This window comes from Sander lucioperca, chromosome 21 (genome assembly GCF_008315115.2).
Source record: "Sander lucioperca isolate FBNREF2018 chromosome 21, SLUC_FBN_1.2, whole genome shotgun sequence".
Classification (NCBI taxonomy): Eukaryota; Metazoa; Chordata; class Actinopteri; order Perciformes; family Percidae; genus Sander; species Sander lucioperca.
This window is the reverse complement of record NC_050193.1, coordinates 17,361,517-17,386,743: the sequence shown is the minus strand read 5'-3', so window position 1 is coordinate 17,386,743 and position 25,227 is coordinate 17,361,517. Positions and strand designations below refer to the sequence as shown.

The window sequence follows — 25,227 nt, the reverse complement described above, 5'->3', positions numbered from 1 at the left end:
TTCCTAGCATGTGATTGGTCGAGCTGCACGTCCATCAAAACTGACAACATCGTAAGCAGTCGGAGTGAGGGGAACAGGTTGAAAAGAGAGGCTTGTATATTCAAATACTGTTGGTTGCAGATTGTAACCGGACCTAATACGCAAACTGGTGAGGGCTACTACTGTGCTTTGTTTAATTTAATAGTCGTTGTTTGATTCTCTACTTGCTACATAGAAATACTTGCTTTCTAATGCATGAAAAATCAATTCGCGCATTCAAGAGCTTTGCCATGGCAAGATTACTGTGAGCTATCGCGTTAGTACTTGTGTGTTACCGTTAGCTAACGTTATTTCATAATATTACAGCCAAACATTTAATATTAGCAGAGGTTAATTTAAACTTATTGTCTAACGGCTTTTTTTGCAACTACAATTTCAACACACGGTTGCACTTATTAACACATTCATTCTCGAATAACATGCGGCTACGTAAACAGCAAAATCCTGTGTTGTCCTGCTAGCTTAGCAACATGATGAAGCTAATATCGTGACTGTTGATGAACGATTTCTACGTCCTTTTTAAAATCACGAGTTAGCCCATTAAACGCCACTGACCCCCTAAAAGAGAATTCGCAATGCTAAGATACAGATTTAATGTAATATAATTGCATTACCCTTCCAGTTATTGTAGGTCGCACATGGTTACATGGTATACGTTGGCAAACCAGCCTTTTGTTTGCTCTGTGTTATTTGTTCCAAGATCCTCTCAAGTGTATTGTTCTATAGACCGTATATAAAAAGGTATGTACAAGCAAAACCTCCTGTAGACACTCCAAACTGTTATCTACCAAACACTTACCATGCTCAGGCATTCCTATAAAGTAAAACAATGTATAATAATAACATCCAAAGTAAGTTAAAATAAAATAGCATAGTCAAATCGTCAGCACTACAATAAGCACGAGTATAAAAGTAGATTTGAATATTACTGTTGAAGGTGGAAGGCTGCTACAGTGGCCCTTCACATTGAAAGCTCATTAACTATCCTATGAATGCTTTGAGTGGGCATCTACAGTATTTGTCAAGCGTCTTTTAATAGGAAATTGATCCTAACAATTGCAAATTCTGCACATTTGGTCTTACTAGCTTAGGAGTTTTATCAACCTTTTCAAAAGAGGAAAGCCATCTTCTCCTCTCCTGGATTTAGAAGAGGCACACAAAATATTAGTAACTATCAATTTAAAATAAGGCAAAGCTGCTTCAAAGATTGAGAAGTTTGTTGGATTCACACTTGATTGAAAATGAGAGGTTTGCAGCTGCTTCAGCGTTGCAGGAAAATAAGTCCTCCTTGCAGTTCGCAGGAAGTTGATGAATAACTGAGCCACATTCTGAGGTACTTGGAACGTTTTTATGCCGCAGTTTGTGCTTGTTTGTAACTTCAACACCGCCAAGAAGGGAACTTCCGATGGCCAACTATCAGTCTGAATGCAAATTAAAATAGCTTTGCATACACACAAACAGACAGACACTAGTTAATCAAGGATGGTTGGCAAGTAGTGTTTTATACACTATACACTATGATTATGCTTTAATCTGAAAAGGCTGCTTTTTTGAAGAAAAAAAAAAATCAGTTCAGTGGCTTTTTGTAAGTCTTCGGGAACTAACTGAGACTGTTCCTCCTCTACTTGAGTTACGAGAGTTGACACTATTTTTTTTTAAAGGAAGTACTTGCCCCCCTTCCCCTCCCCTCCCCTCCACTCCCTCTCCACTGCAGGAAGGGCTCAGCGCAGCGTGGGTGCCCAGGGAGCCACTGCCTGAGTGCGGGGAAAACAGCGGCCGAGACCCCAAAGACATGAATCACACCAAGGGTGGCCTGGTCATCTTCACTGCCAACTCGCACCCCGCCAGCCGCGAGCTGGGAAAGAGGATTTCAGAGTGAGTACAGTAAATTCCTAGAATAAACAACTCAGGCTGTAGAGGTAAATGTATGCCTATCATCCTACGTACTGCATGTGATACCTCACACCAGAACTCTCTTATCTCACTGCACTCCCAAAGGCAGTGAAGCGGCGTCCCTTTCTCTTATCCACACTTATGTGTCTAGAATATTAATGTGACATTTATGTAGTTCGACTGGAGTTATATATATGTAGGCATTAGCCAGTTAAATTGTAATGAAAATGCACGGCAAAAATTTAAGTGATTGTTAGTAATATCAAATTTGGCACGAAGCCCTTTAAACTTCATCATAACTTCACCATTAAACAAATCCTCAGCCTTCCATTATGCGGTACCTGCTCGACTCGCCTCGACTCTATTCGCCTTTTTTGGTTTTCCATTACGAAAAAAAGTACCTGGTACTAGCTCACAGGTACTTTTTTTTTTTTTTTTTTAGTACTACCTCCGTCGAGGTTCCAAGCGAGCTGAGGCGATACCAAAAGGTGACGTGAAAACCTGCAGACTACTGATTGGTCAGTGAGAATCGTCACTATTCACTGAGTCATCATTGCTAGCGACAGACTGGGGTGTCCTGAACACACCCGCCATTTTTAAATAGTTTAGCCAGCAGCGTTTTTTTTATTTTTTTTGCTGCCTCCAGCTTCTTTTGAAACAAAATTTGTCTTCTGGCTGTGGCAACCTGGTGGCACGCAAAAAAAACGCAGCAGGCCTGCGGCAAAAAGGTGAGACTGACTCAACTTTTGGAGAAATGCAACCCGACGTCTTGCTGCAGTGGCCGATTTACTTAGAACATTATGTTATTTATTTAGAATATTTTACGCTGACAGAAATTAAACAAACAAAAATAAAACCCCTCCCTCTTTCCTCCCAAACCCGTCCCTACAACCTATTAAATTGAATAATTATTAATTTCTTACTCACTGTAACTTTTATTCTTGTATTTGTATATTATTATATTTTAGCCTGTTTTATTTTCATCATGACCGTTTTTAATTGCTCTTTAATGTTTCATGTAAAGCACTTTGAATTGCCTTGTTGCTGAAAGGTGCTGTAGAGATAAAGTTGCCTTGCAACCTCAGCCTGTCAGTCAGTCTCCAGGGCAGAGAAACCACCGTTGTGCCTGCTCGTCTCAGAGGAAGTGTAATGTCAACAGCACCGCGACCGCTTTCGGCTCGCCATTAATATCATATCACAATGGAAGGTGTCTGCGTGAAGTTTTGAAAAACTGTAACCACACTTGAAACCGCTTTATCGGCATCGCTGTGACTCACTGACTTCAACAAAACTGCAGAGCTGACGTAGTTTGCTCCGTCCGCACCTCTGCGCGCACGTGTGTGTCGGACCTCTGCTCTCTGTCAACATGCAGAGTGGACAGATAAGCTTGCGCTTACACTCAGGTACCGAAATTTGGCACAGTTTGATTTTACGTGAACCAATACTCGGTAGTACCGACGTGATGCGGTCAGTACCGGTAAAAGTACCGGGTTCGGTACCCAACCCTACTTTTTGCACGTGACTGATACTGATTTAACTGTTTGTAACACAGTTTTATGATTTCAATCAATCCCTATGAACTAGTACTCCTAAATGTATGATCTTTTTAACCGTATTACAGATTTTAAGATCCTCACAGACGATGAACTTACTAAGACTTTGTAACTTATGACAGGCTATGAGTGTATTTTCTTTAACCTGTCACACTATCAAAACATTCATGAACTGCAAAATGTACTTGAAACGCACATTAATGCACTCCAAAAGGACAGGGGAGTGCATGTTTATAGAACAAATAGAGCTGCCGGCCTGGCTTGTGGGACACTAAATCCCATGCTCTGTGTGTGAGACGGATATGAATAAAACACAATGTGTTAACTGTTAACAGGGTGTAAATGTCCTGACTGCAGAGTGAGCAGGTCAGGTTGTCTCAAGTGAAGCAGTGTAACAACAAATACACGTCTATACTTGTAGTGTATTATCGTGTATTTTTCCTATCTAGTTTTTTGATTGTTGTTGAGAAAAGCATTCCTTCTTTCTCTCTCTCAGGCGGTTAGGGGTGGAGCTTGGCAAGGTGCAGGTGTACCAGGAAGCTAACCGAGGTAAGATGATGTCTGACAAAGTGACTCCCTATGCTACCATCCCAGGTAGTTACAAGAGAGACCTGAGTACTGCGGAAGAAATGGAACCAAGATGAGACACACAACAAAACAACCAGTTACACATAAGCTCCTACAAACAGCATCACACACACACATCTCTGAAGTTTACAATCCTCCAATAGGATGAGACTATCAAGTTTTGAAGTCCTTTGTAATTCATTCCATTTAATGTGGTGTGTGTACTGTGTGAAAAAGAGTGCTGAAAACCATTAGTTGATTATTGATTAGTCGCTCTGGGAATTGATGATGGCCATTTTATTTTATTTTTCTGACATTTTATGAATGAATTTGTTGAGAAAATAATCGGTAGATTAATCGACCATGAGAATAGTTGTTCCTGGCAGCCGTAATTATAAGTCTGGGTGGGAGTAATAATATTATTCATGTAGATTGTAAATAATAATAGGCCAAGCACAGAACCTTGTGGTACCCCCTTGGTTATTAAAAGGGAAGATTGCTTGTGTGTAAAGCAGAAAGTAAATGTAAGCCTGTTACATAACTAAACGTTATATGCCGTTCCAACACTGCAGATTTACTGGTTTTAATGTTCGTACGTGTCCAGAGACCGTGCATTCCTCTCTATTCTATAGTTTGGACTTTTATGAGCACCATGGTAGTTTTTGTCAGAGAACGTGCAGAAGTCTTTGTCTGAACACCAGAGGTAACTTACGCTGAACACCTAACTTGCTCGGGAGCAGGTTATGTTGGAGATTAGAGATAAACTGGTGTAAAAGCACAGCCTACTGACCAATCCCTCAATCGAATTATAAAATCCGCTGAAAAAATCATTGGACTTCCCCTGTCCCCACTGGACGACATCTTTAAGATCCGCCGAGCGCACAATATTCTGCAGGGTGAGCCACACCCCTCAAACCATCTCTTCTCCCTGCTTCCATCTGGCAGGCTGTATCGGGTTTTTAGAGCACACACTTCCAGGCTGCAGAAAAGCTTTATCCCCAGGGCCATCACAGAACTGAACAATCATGCTCCCCCACCCCCCCAGTCAGCACAGTTGCACTTTCTAGATAGGGATTCTATGTAATGGGACTCAATATACGCAATATTGGATGCCTTGATAATGTTTTTTATATTTTTCTTATTTTATCTATTGTGCGAGTGTGTGTATATGAAAGTAAGTATTGTTTTAGAGGCTGCACAAGCAAATTTCGTTGTATGGTTCTACTGCACAATGGCAATTAAAGTCTATTCTATCAATACTCTTGATAACGGCGTCACCGTTCTCCTGTGGAGCTCGGTGGGCGGAGAGAGAGAGAGGTGCGCTCATAAAGGTTAAAACATTTAGAGACAGTCAACCCCGTTAACATTCCCTGATGGGTATTTTTATGAAAGATATAGATTTTGAGCGGAGGGCATTACATATAGGCTATTTGTCGGCTTCTTGAGCCGTGTGTTGCCAATGCAGCGGTTTAATTATGTTTTTATATTATATTATCAGATCTTGTGCCTGACTGATGGGGAAGTGATATTAATAAGAGTTGTGATTGACACATTTACAGCGTAGGCTATTTTTTGCCAGCTTTCCTTCCTGTTTTAGGAAGCAGCGACTGTATTGCGTTTTGCCTGTAAAACCGTGTCTGTGTTCTTCATATTTATGTAGAATTATAGTTTGCTCTTCTTATATAAAATATGCGGCTCTGGTAGATGTTTGTGATTGGTCGATCTGTGCAAACACCGCCTCTTTTATGTGAACGCGCGCGCCGCTGGATTGGGAAACCCTGGGTTGATTGAACTAGTTGTTAACCAGCGTCGTGACACAGTTAGGTTGTTAGGTTAGGTGACTAACTAATAACTAAAATAAATCCAGGGCATGTTGAACATTATTCTTAGTACAGGCCTCTGGTATTTTGACTTTTTTATTTCTAACAAAATGACAAATCAAAATAAACAAAATAGTTGCCAATTCATTTTAATAGTTGACAACTAATCGATTAACCTTTGCGGCTCTACTTGTGTGTGCATGACACAAACAACCACTCTATTCTTTTTAGGGTTGGGTACCGAAACGCGGTGCCAATAGGGCACCGTTTCCGTGTGTATATATATATATATATATATATATATATATATATATATATATATATATATATTATATATATATATATATATATATATATATATATATATATATATATATATATATATATATATATATATATATATATATATATATATATTTGTTTGTTTGTTTAGGCACTGTTTTAAAAGTAGCGATTTAGCACTGGTATCAGAAAAAAACCAAACGATACCCAACCCTAATTCTTATCCAGGAAACTGAACGTTAACCTTTTCTACAGCGTTTGTAGTTTATGGTTTGTTTTGTGGATTTGATAGCTGGCCAGTACAACGTGTTTGCCAACAGACGACCAATTCCTCAGGAACACTTTCCAAACACTCGCTGCTTGCACCTGCTTTATCACACGATGTTGATGCAAGATAGACAAAACAAAGAGCAAATAATCAGCGTGGTAGATCGCATCAGATCTCAAGACATTGTCAAGTACAGGCAAGATTATTTCTGTGGCATACTGAGAAATCAAAAACTGTCTGAAGGGTAGAAAAATCAGTCTGAAATAAATGTATGGTGTGTAGAGCTGGGCAGTATAGAGGAAATGAAATATCACAATATTTTACCAAATGCATCGATAACAATATTGCGACGATATGGTAGGGTTGACTATTGGTGCTTTCACAAAATATTTCCACAATGAGATTTTTGATAAATAATCAACAGTGATGTGGATATAATGACTAAGTGGGTAAAGGGAAATAATAGAACAGCTAGAACTTCAGAAAATGACGTCACTTTACTGTAATGTAGCCTGTTAGGAAAAGACAACACTTGTGTCATATTAAGATATTCAAAATTTAAGACAATGCCTCATATCTATCGATACTGTATATTGCCCAGCGCTAATGGGGTGCTTTTAAAGGTGCCCTGCCACACAAAACCATTTGTACTTGTATTTTTTTGAAATATATTAGGTCCATGTGTGTTTGTGTTATGTGGTGAATGTGAAAATGAACTGCTCCCTCCTCTGTCAGCTATAGCCACTGAAAAGAAATAAGCAGATTTGTGCCAGATGAGATCTGGCACAAATCGAGCTTCCTGCAGGCTTTCTATACCACACTAGAATGGCTTGAAACAAGGTAACCAAGGCATTTTTTCCACAAAAAAATGTTAGAGTCCATGGTAGAACTTCAGACATTACCACAAAATCATGAAATACGTGTGGCAGGGCACCTTTTTAAAAATAGTCATAAATGTACAGTATAATTTGCAAATTGTTTGGTAATGGGCAAAATTATGCATGTGCTACAGTCAGTGTTGGTTTAACTGACGTGTTTAATAGTAGTAGATGTATACAGAAATAAATTCCACACCCCGAATATTCAAAGTTTCTTGGCTGCTTGCATCAACTATCAGTTCTGACCGTTTCTGCTGGACATTTGGCTCTGCCTAGATAGCATTTTGTTTTCTAATCTCTTTTCTGTGGGAGGCACATTTTTGGAACGCTAGTATCTACAACTTCACACAGTGGAAGTGGGGTGTGTGTGTGTGAGAGGCAGATATCCTAGGAGTGTGCGCAACATGGGACTGACTGTGTGTTTATGTGTGCGCGCTTCCTGGCTTCTCTCTCGTTCTCACGTCCTGTTTGTTTCCATAGAAACGCGGGTACAGATCCAAGAGTCGGTGCGAGGGAAAGATGTCTTTGTGATCCAAACAATGTCCAAGTAAGGAAGAACAAGCACCCAATTGAACATTTCAGTACAGTTTCCCCCTTGAAACATCTCACTAACATCACGTTTTGTCCACGCTGGCCCCCTCTCCCCTCCCTCTGCGGCTTTTCTCTCCATCACTCGGCTGCATCAGGGATGTGAACACCACCATAATGGAGATGCTGATCCTGGTGTACGCGTGCAGGACGTCCTGTGCCAGAAGCATCACGGGCGTCCTCCCCTACTTCCCCTACAGCAAGCAGTGCAAGATGAGAAAGAGGGGCTCCATCGTCTCCAAGCTTATTGCCTCTATGATGTGTAAAGCTGGTAAGTGGGAGAGCATTGCTTTGGAGCAGGAGGATGAACGGGAAACATCAGAATACAGTTGTCATTTTCAGTATGTTTCTATTTGCTTGCGGCATGACAGATTGTAGCATTTTTTTATTTAATTTTTTTTTTATTTTTAAGATTATCTTTTGGGCATTTTTAGGCCTTTATTGACAGGACAGCTGAAGACATGAAAGGGGAGAGAGAGGGGGGAATGACATGCAGCAAAGGGCTGCAGGTCGGAATCGAACCCAGGCCCGCTGCATCGAGGACTAAACCTCTATATATGGGCGCCCGCTCTACCAACTGAGCCATCCGGGCGCCCAGATTGTATCATATTATTAGCAGAACGTTTGACATACATGCAAAGTGCATTTGTTAAAGCCGTCGCGGGCAGAAAATCGAGCAAAGATAATGACCTCTTCTGAAGAGTCCGTCATGTTTATTTAATCCTCCATGTCCTCCTTAGCTACAGAAACAAGAGTGTGGAAGGGGGGGGGGTGTGTGCGCGATTACAGAAGACTTGTATCATGTGGACGTGTTGACAGTTTTGTTATTACTTTGAATTCCTCATGGGGGAGACAGAAACTACGCACTATAGCTTGAAGTAGGACAAGGCTAATCTGAAAGTGTGCGTGTCCATTAGGGCTGGGACCATGTGCCTTTATCCCGATTTTGATTCTTTCACGATACATGGGTTCCAAATCGATTTGTATTGCGATTTTCATTCATTGTGATTCTAGAAGTTTTGTGATTGGTTAGTATTGAGTATCGCAATTTTCTTTTTCCTTCTTTAACAACAACAAAAGTTGACAAATTGCATTCTAGAGACAATATATCACGAGACATTTCTAAAAAATAGTACATCATTTTGCTGGAAACTGATGTGATGTAGTCGCTGTCAGCGCTAGCGTATAAACAGAAAATAATCAGGTGAATCATTGGTAAAACAAAAATAAAAAATATCGATTTTCAAGGGAAAAGAATCGATTTTTATTTATTTTTTTTTTAAATCGTCGCAAAAAAAGAAAAAAAATCACGATGCATACAATTTTCGATTTCTTCCCCCCCACCCCTAGTGTCCATTGTTACACACATTTTACACATTATTGCAAAATGCAAATCCACAACTATGGTTAAGTGCAGGCATTGACACTATCAAACTGGCGGTGTTTGTGTAGGGCTCACCCACCTGATCACCATGGACCTCCATCAGAAAGAGATTCAAGGCTTCTTCAACATCCCAGTGGACAACCTGAGAGCCTCCCCCTTCCTGCTGCAGTACATACAGGAAGAGGTCAAAACACATCATACTAAACACATGACTTGCATATTCAAACTGAACTAAAGTGAACTGTCAATTGTGTGCAAATCTGACATTTTATTTTACCTACATCTTAGTAGCTGTACATTTTTATTACCAACTTGTATATACGTTTGTACATTCTTTCCTTTGTATTTTTTATCTTTGTTTTTTTGAAAATTTGTTCTTGTCTTCTATCCTATTTATTATTTCTTGTATATTGTGTACGTGTGCTGTGTGTCTGATATGTTGCTGCTGTAGCACTGACATTTCCCAATTTGGGATCAATAAAGTCTATTTAATCTAATCTAATTTAATCTGTCTTTATTTCCCATGTACCTCCAGATCCCTGACTATAGAAATGCTGTGATTGTGGCCAAATCCCCAGCCTCTGCCAAAAGGTACAGTAGCCTCCTCCTCCTCCTCCTCCTCCTCACCCACTGGTTATGAAATCACCTTCAACAGTGCAGAGCTAGCTAGCTATTAAGTTAATCATAGTTTTTTTTTTTTTTTGTTGTTGTTCTCCCTCTCACCACCCTTTCCTTCCCTGAGGAAGTTAAAGCGAAGGTTTGGATGTTCACTGCTGTTGACAGGGGCAGCAGCAAAACAGACTTTAGCCACCTAAAAAAAAAAAAAAAAAAAAACTATTGCGGTTTAAGTGAACGCTATATTTAGAATACTTTCACCGCTTTACCTTGCCGTCAGACAGTCCTTTCCAATAGAGAACTGAAGCTGTGATATCCATCTATGCTTTCTTCAAAGCCGCCAGACTCCTTTGACAAAAACATTTTGTCATTTTACCTCACAGAACACAGGAGTTGCTGGTCTACGGCTGCCTCGATCAGTTAGTTAGTTTGTGTTATTGTGTGACTGTAGTGCTTTTAAAAGGGTTATTTCGGATTCACCAAAGTCTCACAATAACACTAACTAACCGATCGAGGCAGCGGTAGACCAGCAGCTCATCTGGTGCTGCAAGGTAAAATTAGCGGGTTTTTTTTTGTCAATGACTGGTGGCTTTGAAGAGAGCAAGGCAGCTTTATTTGTATAGCACATTTCAGCAACAGGGCAATTCAAAGTGCTTTACAGAGTGATATAGCATTAGTTCCCCGTCGTAAAAGGCTGTCAGATGGCAAGGTAAGCGGTCAAAATATTTTAAACATAGCGTTTTTTAAGGTGGGCCTTTTTTTAGGTGTCTAAAATAAGTTTAGCTGCTGCCTCTGTCCACAGCAGTACATTGCTTAGCTTTCGTGTCAGTACTCCGGTCTGTTTCTCCAAACTGGGGGCGTGCTGACCGCCAGCTACTATAGGTCATACATTGACTGTGGATAAGTACCTCATACAACCCCACTTCAAAAAATCTAAACTATCCCTTTTAAAGTCCAAAATTGCATTTATTTAGCAGCAATCATTGCTGTCTGCCATGGTATTTTTTTTTTTTTTTTTTTTAATACTACCACAGGGGGTGCCAAAGTCAGAACCTTTTCATATTGTATACAACAAAAGTTATCTTTCTCTATTGTACATTTCTCGTTTTACCGTGCCCCTTGACGTAATACACAGCCGCAGTATCTTGAGTTCACCTCTGTCTGGGTGTGCAGGGCTCAGTCGTTTGCCGAGCGACTGCGTCTGGGTATAGCGGTGATCCACGGTGAAGCTCAGGACGCCGAGTCAGACCAGGTAGACGGGCGACACTCGCCGCCCACCGTCAAGACCACCGGAGCCATTCACCCCAGCATGGAGATACCATGTAATACACACACACACACACACACACACACACACACACACACACACACACACACACACACACACACACACACACACACACACACACACACACATCATGTAACTTCCATGTGTCAGAATATGTTTGGGTAGATGCTCACACACTGACTTTTGCTCTGCCACTGCAAATAACATTACATGGCATAGAGACGCATTGCCGCTTGACAATGAGCTTAAATACTCTTTGTTTGTGTTTCCAGTGTTGATCCCTAAAGAGAAGCCTCCCATCACTGTGGTAGGAGATGTAGGAGGACGCATCGCCATCATAGTGGTGAGAGCACACAGTTTGACTGGTTTGAACACACTGTCGTAGAACAAGGGCCCCATGAGAAAAAGCCCAATAAAGTGTGAGAAGAAAAGCAAGGAGGCGGATCAGCAGCTGCAGCAGAGGAGAAGCTGCAGGTGTGTCTGCAGCTGCACGAGGGCAGAGCGCTGACACTCAGCTGACATTCTGTAGAAGATGGAGGGAATCCAGTCTGGCTTTTCCCCCTGGAAAGCATCCGCAGAATAGCTTATTCTTTTACAGTATTTTGCTGTGGCTTTAATTAGTCTCCGCTGTGACTGTCGCTATATACGAGCAGCTGGACTGTTGTTGGCGTGGCGTGAGCACACGTGCACACAATAAATGGCTGATAAATGATTGACAGAGATCCTGCGTCTGTCCGATGATACGGCATCAATTATCATTTTACTGCTGCGCTACTGTACAGTTGCGCTGACAGTGGATCAGTTTGGAATTTGTAAGATCCACACACTACTCAACATTTTTAAATTGAAATTGAGCATCATTTTGTTGTTATTTCCGGTTAATTCAATTAAAATGAATTAAATTTGTCTGAAGATGTTTAGTGGAAAAACCCAATTCAAGTGAAAGTTAACAATACTTTAGTATAATATTATAATACCTTTTTTAGATCGTGGTAAAAACAGCATTCAGAATGCATAAAGGAACAACCTAAACTCTCAAAAAAAAAAAAAAAAAAAAAAAAAATGTAAAAGCCCAAAATGTTCGTGGTGGCATGTTGCCACTAGAGGGTGCTGTGAGATGCTACTTCTACAGGCCGAATGAATGAACGTTGATTAACTCGTTTGATACGGGTTGCGTTTTGTCTCGTAGGATGACATCATCGACGACGTGGACAGTTTTGTGGCAGCAGCGGAGACGCTGAAGGAACGAGGGGCCTACAAGATCTTCGTCATGGCAACACACGGCCTCCTCTCCTGCGACGCCCCCAGGTTCATAGAGGAGTCAGCCATCGATGAGGTGTGTGTGTGTGTGTGTGTGTGTGTGTGTGTGTGTGTGTGTGTGTGTGCTTTGAAATATTCCAGTGTCATACTTAGGTTTTGTTCTGCATAGTCTCGCATGACCTTACTCCACAGCACACATACACGTCCTGCTGCAAGATCCAAATTGTTTTCAAAACTTGCTATTTTCAGCGTGTAGCTGGCTAGCTCGAAGGTTGTTGTTTCCCGAAACAGTTTTGCAAGGCAAATGAACAGTCGTCGATCCAGACTATGTTCTGCTAGATGACACACTCACTTCTCGTATTCCTCCTCCAGGTGGTGGTGACCAACACGATTCCCCATGAGCTCCAGAAACTCCAGTGTCCAAAGATCAAAACGGTCGACATCAGCATGATCCTGTCGGAGGCCATCCGCCGCATCCACAACGGAGAGTCCATGTCCTACCTGTTCCGCAACATAGGGGTGGATGACTGAACCACACACACACACACACACACACACACACACCATTTGCCTTTTCAGATGTCTTCAGAAACATAGGTGATTGTCATACACTGAAATTGCTGCACACACAAACATATCCACTACCTGCTCATATCATAATATCCAAATAAAAATGCTGACCCTTTCCTTTTTAAATGCAGCTTAACATAGAAGATGACTGAATATATATACACACACACACACACACAGATCTGTGTCATTAATGGACTACTACCTGTCTCTCCAATGGCTGCCCATAAACTGTACACACCTCGGGTTTATACTCATCTCTTAGTCTTTTCTCACCTCTCCATCTTGTCTGTATTAGTTTTCATAGAAATGAATGTTGTAAATCTGTGAAGCTTAGAACATGTTTGTTAGAATCGAATGTCTCTTGCAGTACAATCTCCAATAGTATGAGAAAGATTGCCAGTGCCTTCTACAGGACATACTCCCAACACACAGGCCTTCCTTCACTACTGCAATCAGAGGTGTAGAAATCTCAGCAAACTGAATTAATAACGGCCCTTGTAATTAATCCAGGAAATGCTGGTTCCCAGCTAATTCATTTGAGTATCAGAGTGCACGTTTAACCCTCTTGTCAGATTTTTGTTTATTTATGTGGTGTATGAATGTGCTACTATTATATAGTTAGTTTAGACCGTGTGGTTGCCGTAGCATGATGCTAATCTGGTGTCAAATCTACTCGCTAACGTTGAACTGGAATTAACAGGAAATATTTTCTCAGTCTGGGTTAATTGGATGTTACAAACATGTTACTGTATGGCAGTGCACTTGTGAAATATGTACTCATGAGTCATTCGTTGTAACATTGTGCCATCGTTTTCAATGCCTGCTCAAATTTTATATTTATTTTTGCGACAAATGAGTAGTTCCCTTCCAGCTGGAGGACTCCCGTTAGAAGTGGAGGGTTGTTCTAAATCATATGGAAATGAATAACGAATCTTTGATCATTATCAAGTTTACTTAAACACACCATATATACCTGAGTTTCAAAGGATGAAGTTCCAAACTGCAGCTAAAGCTAGAAAAGTAAATTTCAAAACCTTTTCTGATGAGCAAAACTTGACTGAAGCAGGTCTTTGTCACTTTACCAGATGTGTTTCAAAAATGTTTTGTATTTATATTTAGCACTTCATATGAATAAAAATATGACCTATGAAAGTGGAGACTGCCTTCTTTTGTAGTTTTAGAATTGGCTGTACACTTGCTTGTTTTAGCAGGTATACTGCTAAAACTATTTTACCATGGTCACTTTAGTTTAGCATGTTAGCATGCTAACAATGGGTAATTAAACCCCATAGTATTTAAGTAACTGATCAAGGCCCTAAGAGGTCAATGTATCTTATCATTTTTCACAAAAAACAAAGATTAGAAAAAAAGTCTTAAAAAATAAAAGCAAATTGAAATGTGTATCAAAGCCTTTTCTGTTTGTCACTTACTCTGATTCTCCACTGAGTCTGTGCTGCGTCCCGGTTTTGTTCAGAAGCGGAGCGTCTTGCTGCCTGACTCGCAGGTTTTATTCTAGTACTTTACAGAACAATCACGTGTTTTTAAGCTAGTATCTACCTTCCACTCCAAGTACTCCTACAGTTAAACTCAATGCCTTCTCTTTTCTGACGTTCATTTTCACGCATGCTTCGTATGGAAAGCCAAACAAATCGAATACACGTGATTTCTCACATGTAAACAATGCGTTAACACGTACATTTTTCACACGTAGACAACACGTTTAAACAAATTAAGATTGGCTGGTTTCAGTTTTTAAAATGTGAGGATATTTCTGCATTGAGTTCTTTTAATTTATCACATTTTACTGATACATACTTTTACTTAAAAATGGTTTAACCCTACTGCTCAGCAGCCAATGAGAACTTAGTACACAAATTCAAACTGGAGAAGTGGCCAAATGGCTCAAAATCATGTGAAATTAACGCTTTGTCTACGCGTTAACATGTCTACGTGGGAAAAACCGTGTTAACGTGTCGTTTACGTGTGAGAAATCTCGTGTATTTGAACTGTTTGGCTTTCCATACTTCTGGGACGCGCTGTGCGCAGCTGGTGGATTATCAAACATTGACTTGAATGGTAGATTGTTGATAGGTTGGGAACCACTGGATTAAAATACCTAACTGCAGATACGAAGTAGTTAAAACAAGTAAAATGCTTTGTAACACACACACACACAAATTGCTGATTTGAATCATGTTTCCCTTCTTGTTCAACATATTTGATGTTTATTTATTAATGCTGACAGACAGGAATTGGTTCAGACAAACATGGTGGCATCAACTGAAGAACAGAACCAGGCAGAGAGGGAAATCTGTTTCAGACCCGAGACACACTCAAAGATCATCTTATCCGCTGTCAGATTGTCCTGCTCACACTGTTTGGCACCGCTCCGTCCATGCTCATTCATCTAGCACACCATGGGACACCTCTCGAATTTCATCAATGTAAGTTAAGCCAAGAGTTAATAGCATTTATAAAAAGGACTGAAATGATTTCAAAATGCCATGAAATTTGAATACTGGAGTGTAATAGAACAAAGCAGATGGAAAATTCAAACCAAAAAAACTATTTTAAAAACTGCCACGCTTTCTGCAGTGCTTTTTTTTTTTTTTTTTTTTCATTTTTAAACCTTTTTCCAGTTTCTCAAAACTCAACACATTATGTGAGCACAAGCATATACTTGATCTACACAACAGGTCTCTGATTTACTGGTTCTGTCTGTGAAGTGTTTAGAGATTGGTTACCGATGGTTACACAGGAATTGCCAGTTGTAAAGGTCAAATTAGACATACAAGAAAGTATAATGGTCCGTTTACATTCGGTGTTACTCACCAAAATGCACTGCGAGGTCTGACAAACGTGTGCCCTCTCTAACCTCTCTATCCTTAACCCTGAAGCAAGGCACTAAACCCTCGGAGGCCACCAGTGGGACATGTGAAGCAGGGGAAAGAGCTGTGTTTGGTTACTATTTAAAATATGAAAAGAATATGTTGTGGAGAAAGGCATCAATCTGTCTACAATCTGTAATAGTTATATATCTGTCTAATATGTCTTCCAACATGGCAGTTTGTCTTTACTGTACTCACTGGTAAACACTCTATAAACACTTTTTTTTTTTAATGCAGGCATGAGTGATGGGCAGACAGACAACTGGGATAGTCAGCTAACGTTACAGCTAGCACACATTAGAAGGCTTTGTGAAGGCAAAAGCAGCATGTTAAGGCAGGGTTGGTAACTACTCCCAATGTACATTTTTTTTTTTATATATATATATATATTGTTGGAAATGGTCTTTACACCCCGACAGCAATAAATAACTTATGTGCTCTGAAAAAGATCCGTCATCTGTAGCTGCTAAATGAATCCTGTAAAAACGGTCCGCTTGGAAAGAACCAATGAAAGAGGGGCAAAGAGAGAGAGAAACCTCCGAGGAGATGCTACTTTCAAATCTTGCTAGCTTTTCAACATTACCAACCCTGCCATTTACTAATAAGAAGTCATAACAAGGCAGAGTGGTCACTTACTGTGTTAAGATATTCAACCCAAAGTGACTCGGACTTGATTTGGTGATAAAACAGCAACTGTACAGCTCACATTGGTTTGACATAGAGATGAAACTGTAATCAAAAAATACTTCAGAAATTAAAAATACCCAAGGCAGATTGATTATGGCTGATTTTCATTCCTCTAAAAATGATCAAGAAGACAGTTGTTCCTGTCCGGTAGGACTACGATGGAAATATACTGCATGTTTTGAACAAATACTTGATGTCTTTAAAAATGTAAATCTTACATGAAAACATCAACCAGTTTGTAGTCGCTCCTCCTCGTCTAACTCAAACCTACTTATATCATGATATTTAATCGGTCCATCATTCAAACTGTTCTGGGTGGTCTTATTATTATGACACATTTGACCAGAACGAAGAAAAACAGAAAAATTAGCACTGTCAGTGGGTTAACATTTCTCACACACAGTTCTTGAGTCGAGCACTACACAAACGTTGCTCCCATGAGTCACTGAAAATCTAAAAAGCAAAAGATTTCCTGTAACATTAGGTCAGAGGTGAACAGATTCAGACGCTGGTATACAGGGACAGATAGGTCAGCACAAAACAACTTCTATGAGCAAATGCCTTATTTTAAAAGGCCTGTCTGCTCCGTCACACTGTGTGTCAAAGTGACGTGCTATGAACAACCATCAATTTGTGTGCTTGGAAGTTAAACATTAGACTTGAATTTTCATGACACGCAGAACTTGCTTTACCCACATATTTGTGAATGTGTTTCTGTGTTTGCAAGATGAGATTATTTTATAACATTTTATAATATCAGCGTGACTAAGAGCCTACAGCCACACCAGTGGCTCTATCGAGGCGGTGCTTTGAGTTCAATGCTAATATGTTAACATGCTCACAGTGACAATGTTAACATGCTGATGTTTAGCAGGCATGATCACCATCTTTAGTTTACGGGGTTAGCATGCTAGTAATACAATGTAGAGTTGAGGCTGATGGGAAATTAAAAGTATGACCAGAAGATGGTGCTAGAGGAAAAGACAAGGGATCACTGAACTTACTAAAATACATCATTGGATTCATTCTCTGGGAACCAGGAATGTTTGTAAAAAAAAAAAAAAAAAAAATGGTTTGCATTCATTATTGATAATCAAATTGTTTTTTGATTTAGTCTTTTTTTTATTATTAATGCAACCTAATCAGAGCTTGCCAGCAAGCTGTATTATCTTGATAAAGACATACACAAAATCATAACAACCACCATGGTGATGAACATTAGAGCAGCGAAATACACAATTTGCCCGTTCAAAGTTTTGTATAAGTTACTTGTGTGTGAACACTGTCTTACTCAGCACCATTTTGCCATCCACATGTAAATATGAAGCTCATATTTGTCATCATCAACTACTGGAAAATAGTCTAATCAGAATAGTTATATATATAAAATCATATTGTATAAACAGAGACTATACTGCATGGACAAATGTCTTAATTTGTTTTTTTCCATGGTCCAATTATGACAGTTCCACATTTACAGTGAGTGACTCAAAGTATTACTGGTGGAATATATTTTCAAGATCTGACCCAAAGAGCATATTTTATTTAACAAGATATACCCTCTCTTCTGTTGCTTTGAGTGTTTGCAACTTATCCGATTTATCTGACCAAAAAAACGTTTTTATGCGGCTGAACCTGAACCTCCATTGGTCCTTGGGTTCCGGAAAAAAATGATCTGTTCTTTCCCGACCACAGTAACACTTTTGTATTCAACCCATATTTGGACTATATCAGGCATGTATCACTAACTTAAGTTCATTTTCTAAAGTCATAATACTGGCACTGGGACCTTCTACTCTTCTCCTAATACAAGAGATGTGGAGTGTGTTTACACGCACACCGTTTTCTGAATAACATTGTCGCTCACAATATCCACGTCATGGTCTAGTTTCACAAACATTTCTCAGAGGCAAAACTATCCGGGTACGTTAGCATAACAAGGCTTCATTAGCTGATTAGAAAAGAAATACTGATCGCAATATCAACAGCTTACTTAGTCTTTCATTCATGAATATTGTATTTTAAGCTTTTAGGAAGTCAGTAGGCTACATTAACATATATAAATAGTTACAGGATTTAGATAACTAGCTAACTGACTAGCTATTAGAGACCGATAAAGGGACAGGCTAATATGGAAGCAAAGAAAGGCCATAATTAGAATTTAACAAAAGCAGCTGAATAGATAAGTCTGAAATGTAACCTTAACTGAATACTTCATGTTGAAATTGAAATACCACTGAATGTGTAGCACTTAAATATAACGTGATAATATAAAACCATCTGTCTGACCTGCGTTCATTATTCACAAAACTCGACTCAAATTCTACATCAGTTTAAAAAACCGGTTACATTCAGACTCGAAAATGAAATTTTTTTTTAAAATGCACCAATTGGGGAATGAAGAGGGGAATTAAAACCGCATGAAGTCAGACAGACAGATTTCAAAGTCAAACAAAATGCAGTGCTATAAATTCAGCGGTATTTAAATTTCAACATTTAAATTAGGTAATCAGTTGCTTATAAAAAATAAGTAATTATGGCCTTTTCTTGGTTTCCATAGTAGATCATATCAATCGATTTTAGCTGCTATGTAAAAAGAAATGGTTTAAAATAGCCAGAAAATATGTTTGAGGTCATTTGGAAACAGTGATAAATAGTTAAATAGTTTGTCCACCACAGAGACCTGGCAAATTACTGTAAATGTTCAGTACAATATTCATATTCAGGTCAATATTCTTTAAAAGCCAAATTGAAGTGTCCTTAATATAAACAATTGTTTAAGTTACATACGTTTTTAACAGATTTGATCTCTCAGGAATTTTAGGCACTCTGGCTACACCCACGTATGTTTACCTCAACTAATGAGATAATTTGCATGACAGTTTTGCCTCCAGGACATGTTTGAACAACGGACACTATAAAGTGCACTCAGGAGATCCTGTTGTACATATGTTAACTGAATATTCAAAATTTAGCCTGGGCTCATGAAACTATGCAGTGAGTGCAATTAGAAGCTGTACACAAAATATCCTCAGGAAACTAGTAAATTCAAACTAGCAGATTCAGTTTTTCTGTGATCCTGGATAAGAGTAGGTTTCTGAAAACCCTGCACCAACTCAATGAATTCATAGTGCGTTCCATTTGTACTCGGAGGTCGGAAGTTTCCAAGGAAACACGCCCCCCCCCCCTGAGTCGGAAAACCTCACAGTACCCCGAGCTCAAAATCCAACATGGCTGCTCCGTGCATCAACAGTAGTGAAAGCTGTAGTAACATACACTTTATTAGCACTGCTGTCTTATTTGTGTCTCACTAAATCAGTCCAGGGTTTCCCCCAGTGTTGCAATTGCAATCCTGGTGGCCCACGGGGCGTAAGTTGCCCCCCCCACCAGGCCTAAGCCACTGGGAATTATTCATATATTTTTAAGACGTTTTTTAAACTACAGTTACAGTTACAGTTACAAAGGGGCAGCTCGGTTGGAAACTTAAACGTAGCTATAATTATTTCTTAATTCCAGTTAACTTTCAGCCCTGACTTAATATGGGGTTCTATGGAATCTGTCTTATAGCTTTTTTTTAAATTCTGAATTTCGCAATTCTGTCCATGATTGTGTTTAACAGAAACTATTGGGCTCTATATTAATGCTGCCATCAGTCTGTGGCTGGTTTGAGACGGCCCCTTGTTTTTTGGGGGAAACCCTGTCAGTCGTACACACATTACTGTTCATCTTCTATCTGTGGACATGTTGTATCGCTGTTTCTATGCACAAAATAATAGCGTAATGCGTTGTTATCAACTGGTATTGCTAACAATGGCTAACCCGGCTAGAGCTAACCCCCACAGTGAAAATCCGACTTGCTAAATGGAACGCATTCAACTCGGGTGTGAACCAGCTCTGGCCTCCGAGTTCGAGAGGTAAATGGAACGCACCATTAGTACATGACTATCCTTAATAAGAGGATGTTGGTGTGCGTGTAAACGCACAGATACTGTAGTAAACACCAACAAATACACACCATCAGAAGCTCTAAGCACACAGACTATTCACACCCTGTTTGCCATTGATGTCGATAGAAAAGAGATGAAACAGACTGAATCTGGACTACGGAACCATTTCGTAGTCATTCGCTCATTGCACTGCCTTTCTCTCGGATATCAGACCTACTTAACTGCTTAAGCCATTTAAACACTATTAAATACATGTATAGAATATATACAAACAGTATGCCACCACAGTTCAGACCTAAAGAAAAAAAAAAAACACGTCTCTGACTGACTCCTTCCATCGCTTGCAGAGAGGCTAGAAAAGAGAAACCAAAGGCTTGGGTGGGCGTTCTGCTATTTCACAGTTTATGTCACTAATCAGAAATTTGTCGGTCATGTTGTTTTGTAGTTTTTATTACTTAACTATCAGCAGGTGGTGGCTATTTCCTTTCAAAGTTTTTTGTTGCACATTACTACCACGGTTCCACTTCCAAATTTGTCTTTTAAAAATGCGGTGGCCGCTTCTCCGTGTAGGTTTGGATTCGAATGATCAATGCCATGCGACAGAAAACACGTTTGTCCTCTTCAGAAGAATCCAGTCCAGTCCCAAACAACGGAAGGAATGGTTCGGCAAACCGCCTAGTTCAAAAGTAGTAGAACAACAAATCAAATGTCCTTTTCCTCGGTTTTATTTTGCGGTCGTGCCCTCTTGTCACTCTGTAAAGCACTTTGTGACGAGCCCGTTCGATAAAAGCGCTTCTTTTAAAATAAATTTGAATCCGGGTAAGATATTGAAGAGAGGAGAAGCCAATACAGATCATCCATAAATAAAGCACAGGTTGTTGAATGTGGTTTCCGTGTTGATTGCCAAGCCGGGTTGCCAGGAAGACACACAAGGAGGATTCTGGGTATTACAGAGGGAGCATTTTTGGGATTGGTTATTGACTGGTTATTGATCGCTGGTTAAATGTCAGATGAGAGGATGCTTCTTTCCTCTTTGAATGTCGCCCCCCCTTTGTCCTCTCTTTCACAATTGTCATCCCTGTTATTCTCCCCCCCCCCCCCACTACCTCTCCGTGCAGTAAATGGTTGATTGGATTAAAATACAGCCTAGGTCAGAATGAAGGCAGAGCTCCTCTTCTTCCAGTCCCAGACAGGAGGTAGGAAGTAGCAGCAGCAGTCTAGGAGGGTTGGGGGGTCTTCAGGGCATCCACTTTTGTCTCCAAGTCTGTAATCTGGGAAAGCAACAACATATAAGGACAACGAAATACACTTGAACAATACCAACTCTTTCTAAAGAATGGTATCTGTATCACTATCAAGGGCTCGATTTTTGTTGTGCATGGCGCGTATCACATTCAAGTGCACTGTGCCGAGTGCTTCGGGGGTGTGCCAAGTAAAGTGCAACTTCTTGGCATGAATCACACTTGGAAGAATACATTATCATACATTATGGGTGGGTGTGTTAGAGGCTGTGATAATCAAGGCCAATCACATCTGTTACTTTCACTGACAGTTTGGGAATCCTGTAGAGAGTTATCCTCAGATTACCTTTTCTTTTTATGATATATATTGTATGAATATACAGCAGCTCAAATATAATGCCAAGAGAGGTTATGTGATATTACTCATTTCTGGACATGTTGAAGATCCAACGATCCCCATGTTTTCCATGCGTAAAAGTACACAGTTCTATTTGTGATCAGAATGATTCATACAATAACCATCTGCAGTTGAATACCACCATACTGCCATACATGAAATAACAGTTAAATTGAAAATATGGTCTTTTGTTTTACATATTACATATTATTTTTAAAGTTTTTTTAAAATGAAAACTTGTTTTTGGAAACACCACTATAAAATGAACCTGAACAGCCTCAGAACTGTTTTCAATGCGTCAGTCTCCAACACGCTTGTGGATTTGCACTGCATGGAGGATTTATAATGTGTACAAATATTTAATATTATTAATTAATTAATATAATATTAATATTTTTTTCTGACCGATCGCCGACCCTTGTTAACCGATCACTAACCATGGACAGCTGCGGACTTGTACCGGTCGTGCAGCCAAAATGTTCTGTGCATTTTCGTGGACACATCCAGCCACTTTTCTGGAACCGCTTGCGCAACCGCACAAGTCCACAGCGGTCTGCGGCATGTATGTTTGAGCCCGTCTCCACCTGCGAGGTTGTCAGCTGTGTGTCCGCCAGGCATACTCTGTGTGTAGGACGGCCGATTTAGCCCGCCATTCCTCATCTCTAGAGTAACGTGTGTCACGTAGCTCTCCGCTGTAAGCACCGTCCAGCAGAGAGCCACGAGCAGAAAAAAAAAAAAACGCAACTTGCTAGCGCAAAGAAAGTACACTTGCAGTTAAGAAATAGATTGCATTAGCCTACTTTTGTTTTAACAATGCAACAAGAAGTTGTTCAATAACTTTTATTTTAATAACTGTTTTTTAACTGATCAGTCAAAATTCTTATCATCAATTAACGGTTAAACGGTTAATCAATACCATTCCTAATATAAAACGACTAAAATGGGAAAACGAGGCGTTTTCTGGGGCTGACGCACTGACACAGAACTCTTGCCACTTGAGACCAGTGGTGTTAGGGTGAGTATTTCACTAACCTTTTCCTGCAGATTGTCCGCCTCCTCTTTATGTGTTGCCTCATTCTCTTTTTGTGCTCGACGCTGAGCCGTCTCCTTCTTCAGGTACTCAATCTCCCTGCAACGCACAAAACACATTTAAGCTTTGGTGTCTTTTACTCCTCTCAAACCTTGAATGCATCTCTCCTTCCTTACTTCTGCTGGTACTCTTTAATCAGTCTCTTGGCTTTGCTGTATTTCCTCTCTAGAGTTTGGTACTGAGCCTGGGTTTCCTTTAGGTGTTCATCCACTGCCTGAAAACACACAAACACACACCCCATCAGCAAATGAAAACGTTTGGGGAGATAAATGATGAGAGAAAATACTTCATCCATTCATGACTGATAGTCCTCCTTGCTTCGAGTGTTTATCCTCTCATAGATTACCTTACACAGGGACTGCGCCTCCATCCAGTAGCCCTCCAGTTTCTCCATCCTCTCTTTACTGTCCCGGATGTTTTGCTCCAACTGAGCGCGCTCCATCCGCCAACGCAACTTATCCTGCTCCGCGTGAGCCAGCTGGAGGTAAGGGGTGGAAATGTGGGAGGAGGAGGAGGAGGAGGTATGTGGGAGGTAGAGCCAGCGTTAAGTCATCGTTCAGCCAGCAAAGGATCTGATGTTATGCTAGTGTACATTCTCCTCTGCAGTGGAACCTGGATATTGCAGTGTGGGGCTGCACAATATATCCTTTTTTTTTTTTTTCTAAAATCGACATCGCAATATCAACTGGCGCAATAAACACATAATGAAAGGCTGCAACATATCGCGAAAGACACTCAGAGATTTGTTGTGTTAGTTAAAAGAAAATAGCAGTAGAAAACTGCATTTTAAAATGTATCATTCTTTTTTTAGTGGTGCCTTTTATGTTCAATTTGTTCAATAAAAGAATGATGGAAATGACTTCCTTTCATTTGTTTTAAATTCAACAAGCAGTTTGTTGCATTTTAGCAGAATACTGAAAGCAGCAGAACTGACTACACTCAAATATCTCTTTATTTATCGCAAGTAATATCGTTATCGCCATATTCAACAATGTTATCGCATACTTTCCTCATATCGTGCAGCCCTATTGCAGTGTATTTCATTGCTGCATGTTAATGAGATGAAAAGTTAAGTAATCTCACCTTCCTCTTCAGCAGCTGGATCTCCGCCTGGGTTACTGCATGTTTAATCTGGAGCTACAGACAAAGACAAAGATGAAAAGAAAATCCACAACAAAAACAAACACAAAAGCCTGATAAAACTGGGGGAACAGACAATTTCTCAGTGAATTGCTCTAATAGTTGATGCTTCGAGACCGGTACGCATCTTAGAGTATGGGTGTTAGGAGTATTTATTGTCTGTTTTATGGTATTGCTTGTATCATTAAATGTGTTGTTCTTTTGTTGTGTTAAGGGGGAGTTGGAGCAGAGTGTCTTGTTAAGACCTATGCCACTGTTTCGAGGTAACTGTAATGTTATTGTAAGCTGACTCGCTATAAAAAGACCAATGCATTTTAACGCCGTAAATTGAATAAATTGCCTGCTGAGAAACGAGTTTCAGGCATTCACATTTATGGAGAGTGTGTTACATGGTGTAACACGCGTTACACTATGACTGAAATAAATTAATGAAAAAAAAAAAAATGATTTAGCATCCAAATGATCAAAATCACACATACCTCTTTGAACTTGTGGGCTAGCTTCTCGGGGTCCAGCTCCACAGGAGACAACATGTCCTGGTTCTCGGCCAGGTCGAAAACCTCGATGGAGTTTGGAAACACCGGACTCATCTCCTCCTCCTCGTCCGTCGCATATTCACCCGTCTGCAGGTAAACAGAAAGAGATGTGGAAAAGATGAAAAGAAAAACATTACATTTGTCAATACGCTGATTTGTCAATATGCCGCCCCTCCATACAGCATGACATAAAGACTTGATTCATCACACCAGCGACTCTGTGATTTTTTTTTAGGAGAACAAGGAGAATTTCTGCAACACTATCATGAACTATTCTATTCACATTTGGAAAA

General features: G+C 40.0%; 2 protein-coding genes across 4 annotated transcripts in view; one reads left to right on the top strand and one right to left on the bottom strand.

The window, feature by feature from the left end:
- On the top strand, positions 1–14,162 carry LOC116063774 (phosphoribosyl pyrophosphate synthase-associated protein 2). Its single transcript, XM_031318740.2, has 11 exons — positions 1–148; positions 1,754–1,914; positions 3,982–4,034; positions 7,781–7,847; positions 7,987–8,159; positions 9,341–9,456; positions 9,808–9,863; positions 11,061–11,209; positions 11,448–11,518; positions 12,365–12,511; positions 12,808–14,162. The coding sequence occupies exons 2-11, from the start codon at positions 1,832–1,834 to the stop codon at positions 12,964–12,966; spliced, it is 1,074 nt and encodes a 357-aa protein (XP_031174600.1). The 5' UTR covers positions 1–148; positions 1,754–1,831; the 3' UTR covers positions 12,967–14,162.
- Positions 14,163–17,708: 3,546 nt separating this feature from the next.
- Positions 17,709–25,227, bottom strand: part of LOC116063742 (neurabin-2-like) — a 40,504-nt gene continuing 32,985 nt past the window's right edge. For all 3 annotated transcript variants that reach the window (XM_031318674.2, XM_031318673.2, XM_031318675.2), the window contains exons 10-15: positions 24,878–25,021; positions 24,342–24,395; positions 23,605–23,736; positions 23,375–23,472; positions 23,201–23,297; positions 17,709–21,801 (exon numbers count right to left, since the gene is read on the bottom strand). In XM_031318674.2, coding sequence (XP_031174534.1) covers positions 21,748–21,801; positions 23,201–23,297; positions 23,375–23,472; positions 23,605–23,736; positions 24,342–24,395; positions 24,878–25,021 — 579 coding nt within the window. In that variant the 3' untranslated portion in view covers positions 17,709–21,747. The remainder of the gene's footprint in view (positions 21,802–23,200; positions 23,298–23,374; positions 23,473–23,604; positions 23,737–24,341; positions 24,396–24,877; positions 25,022–25,227) is intronic.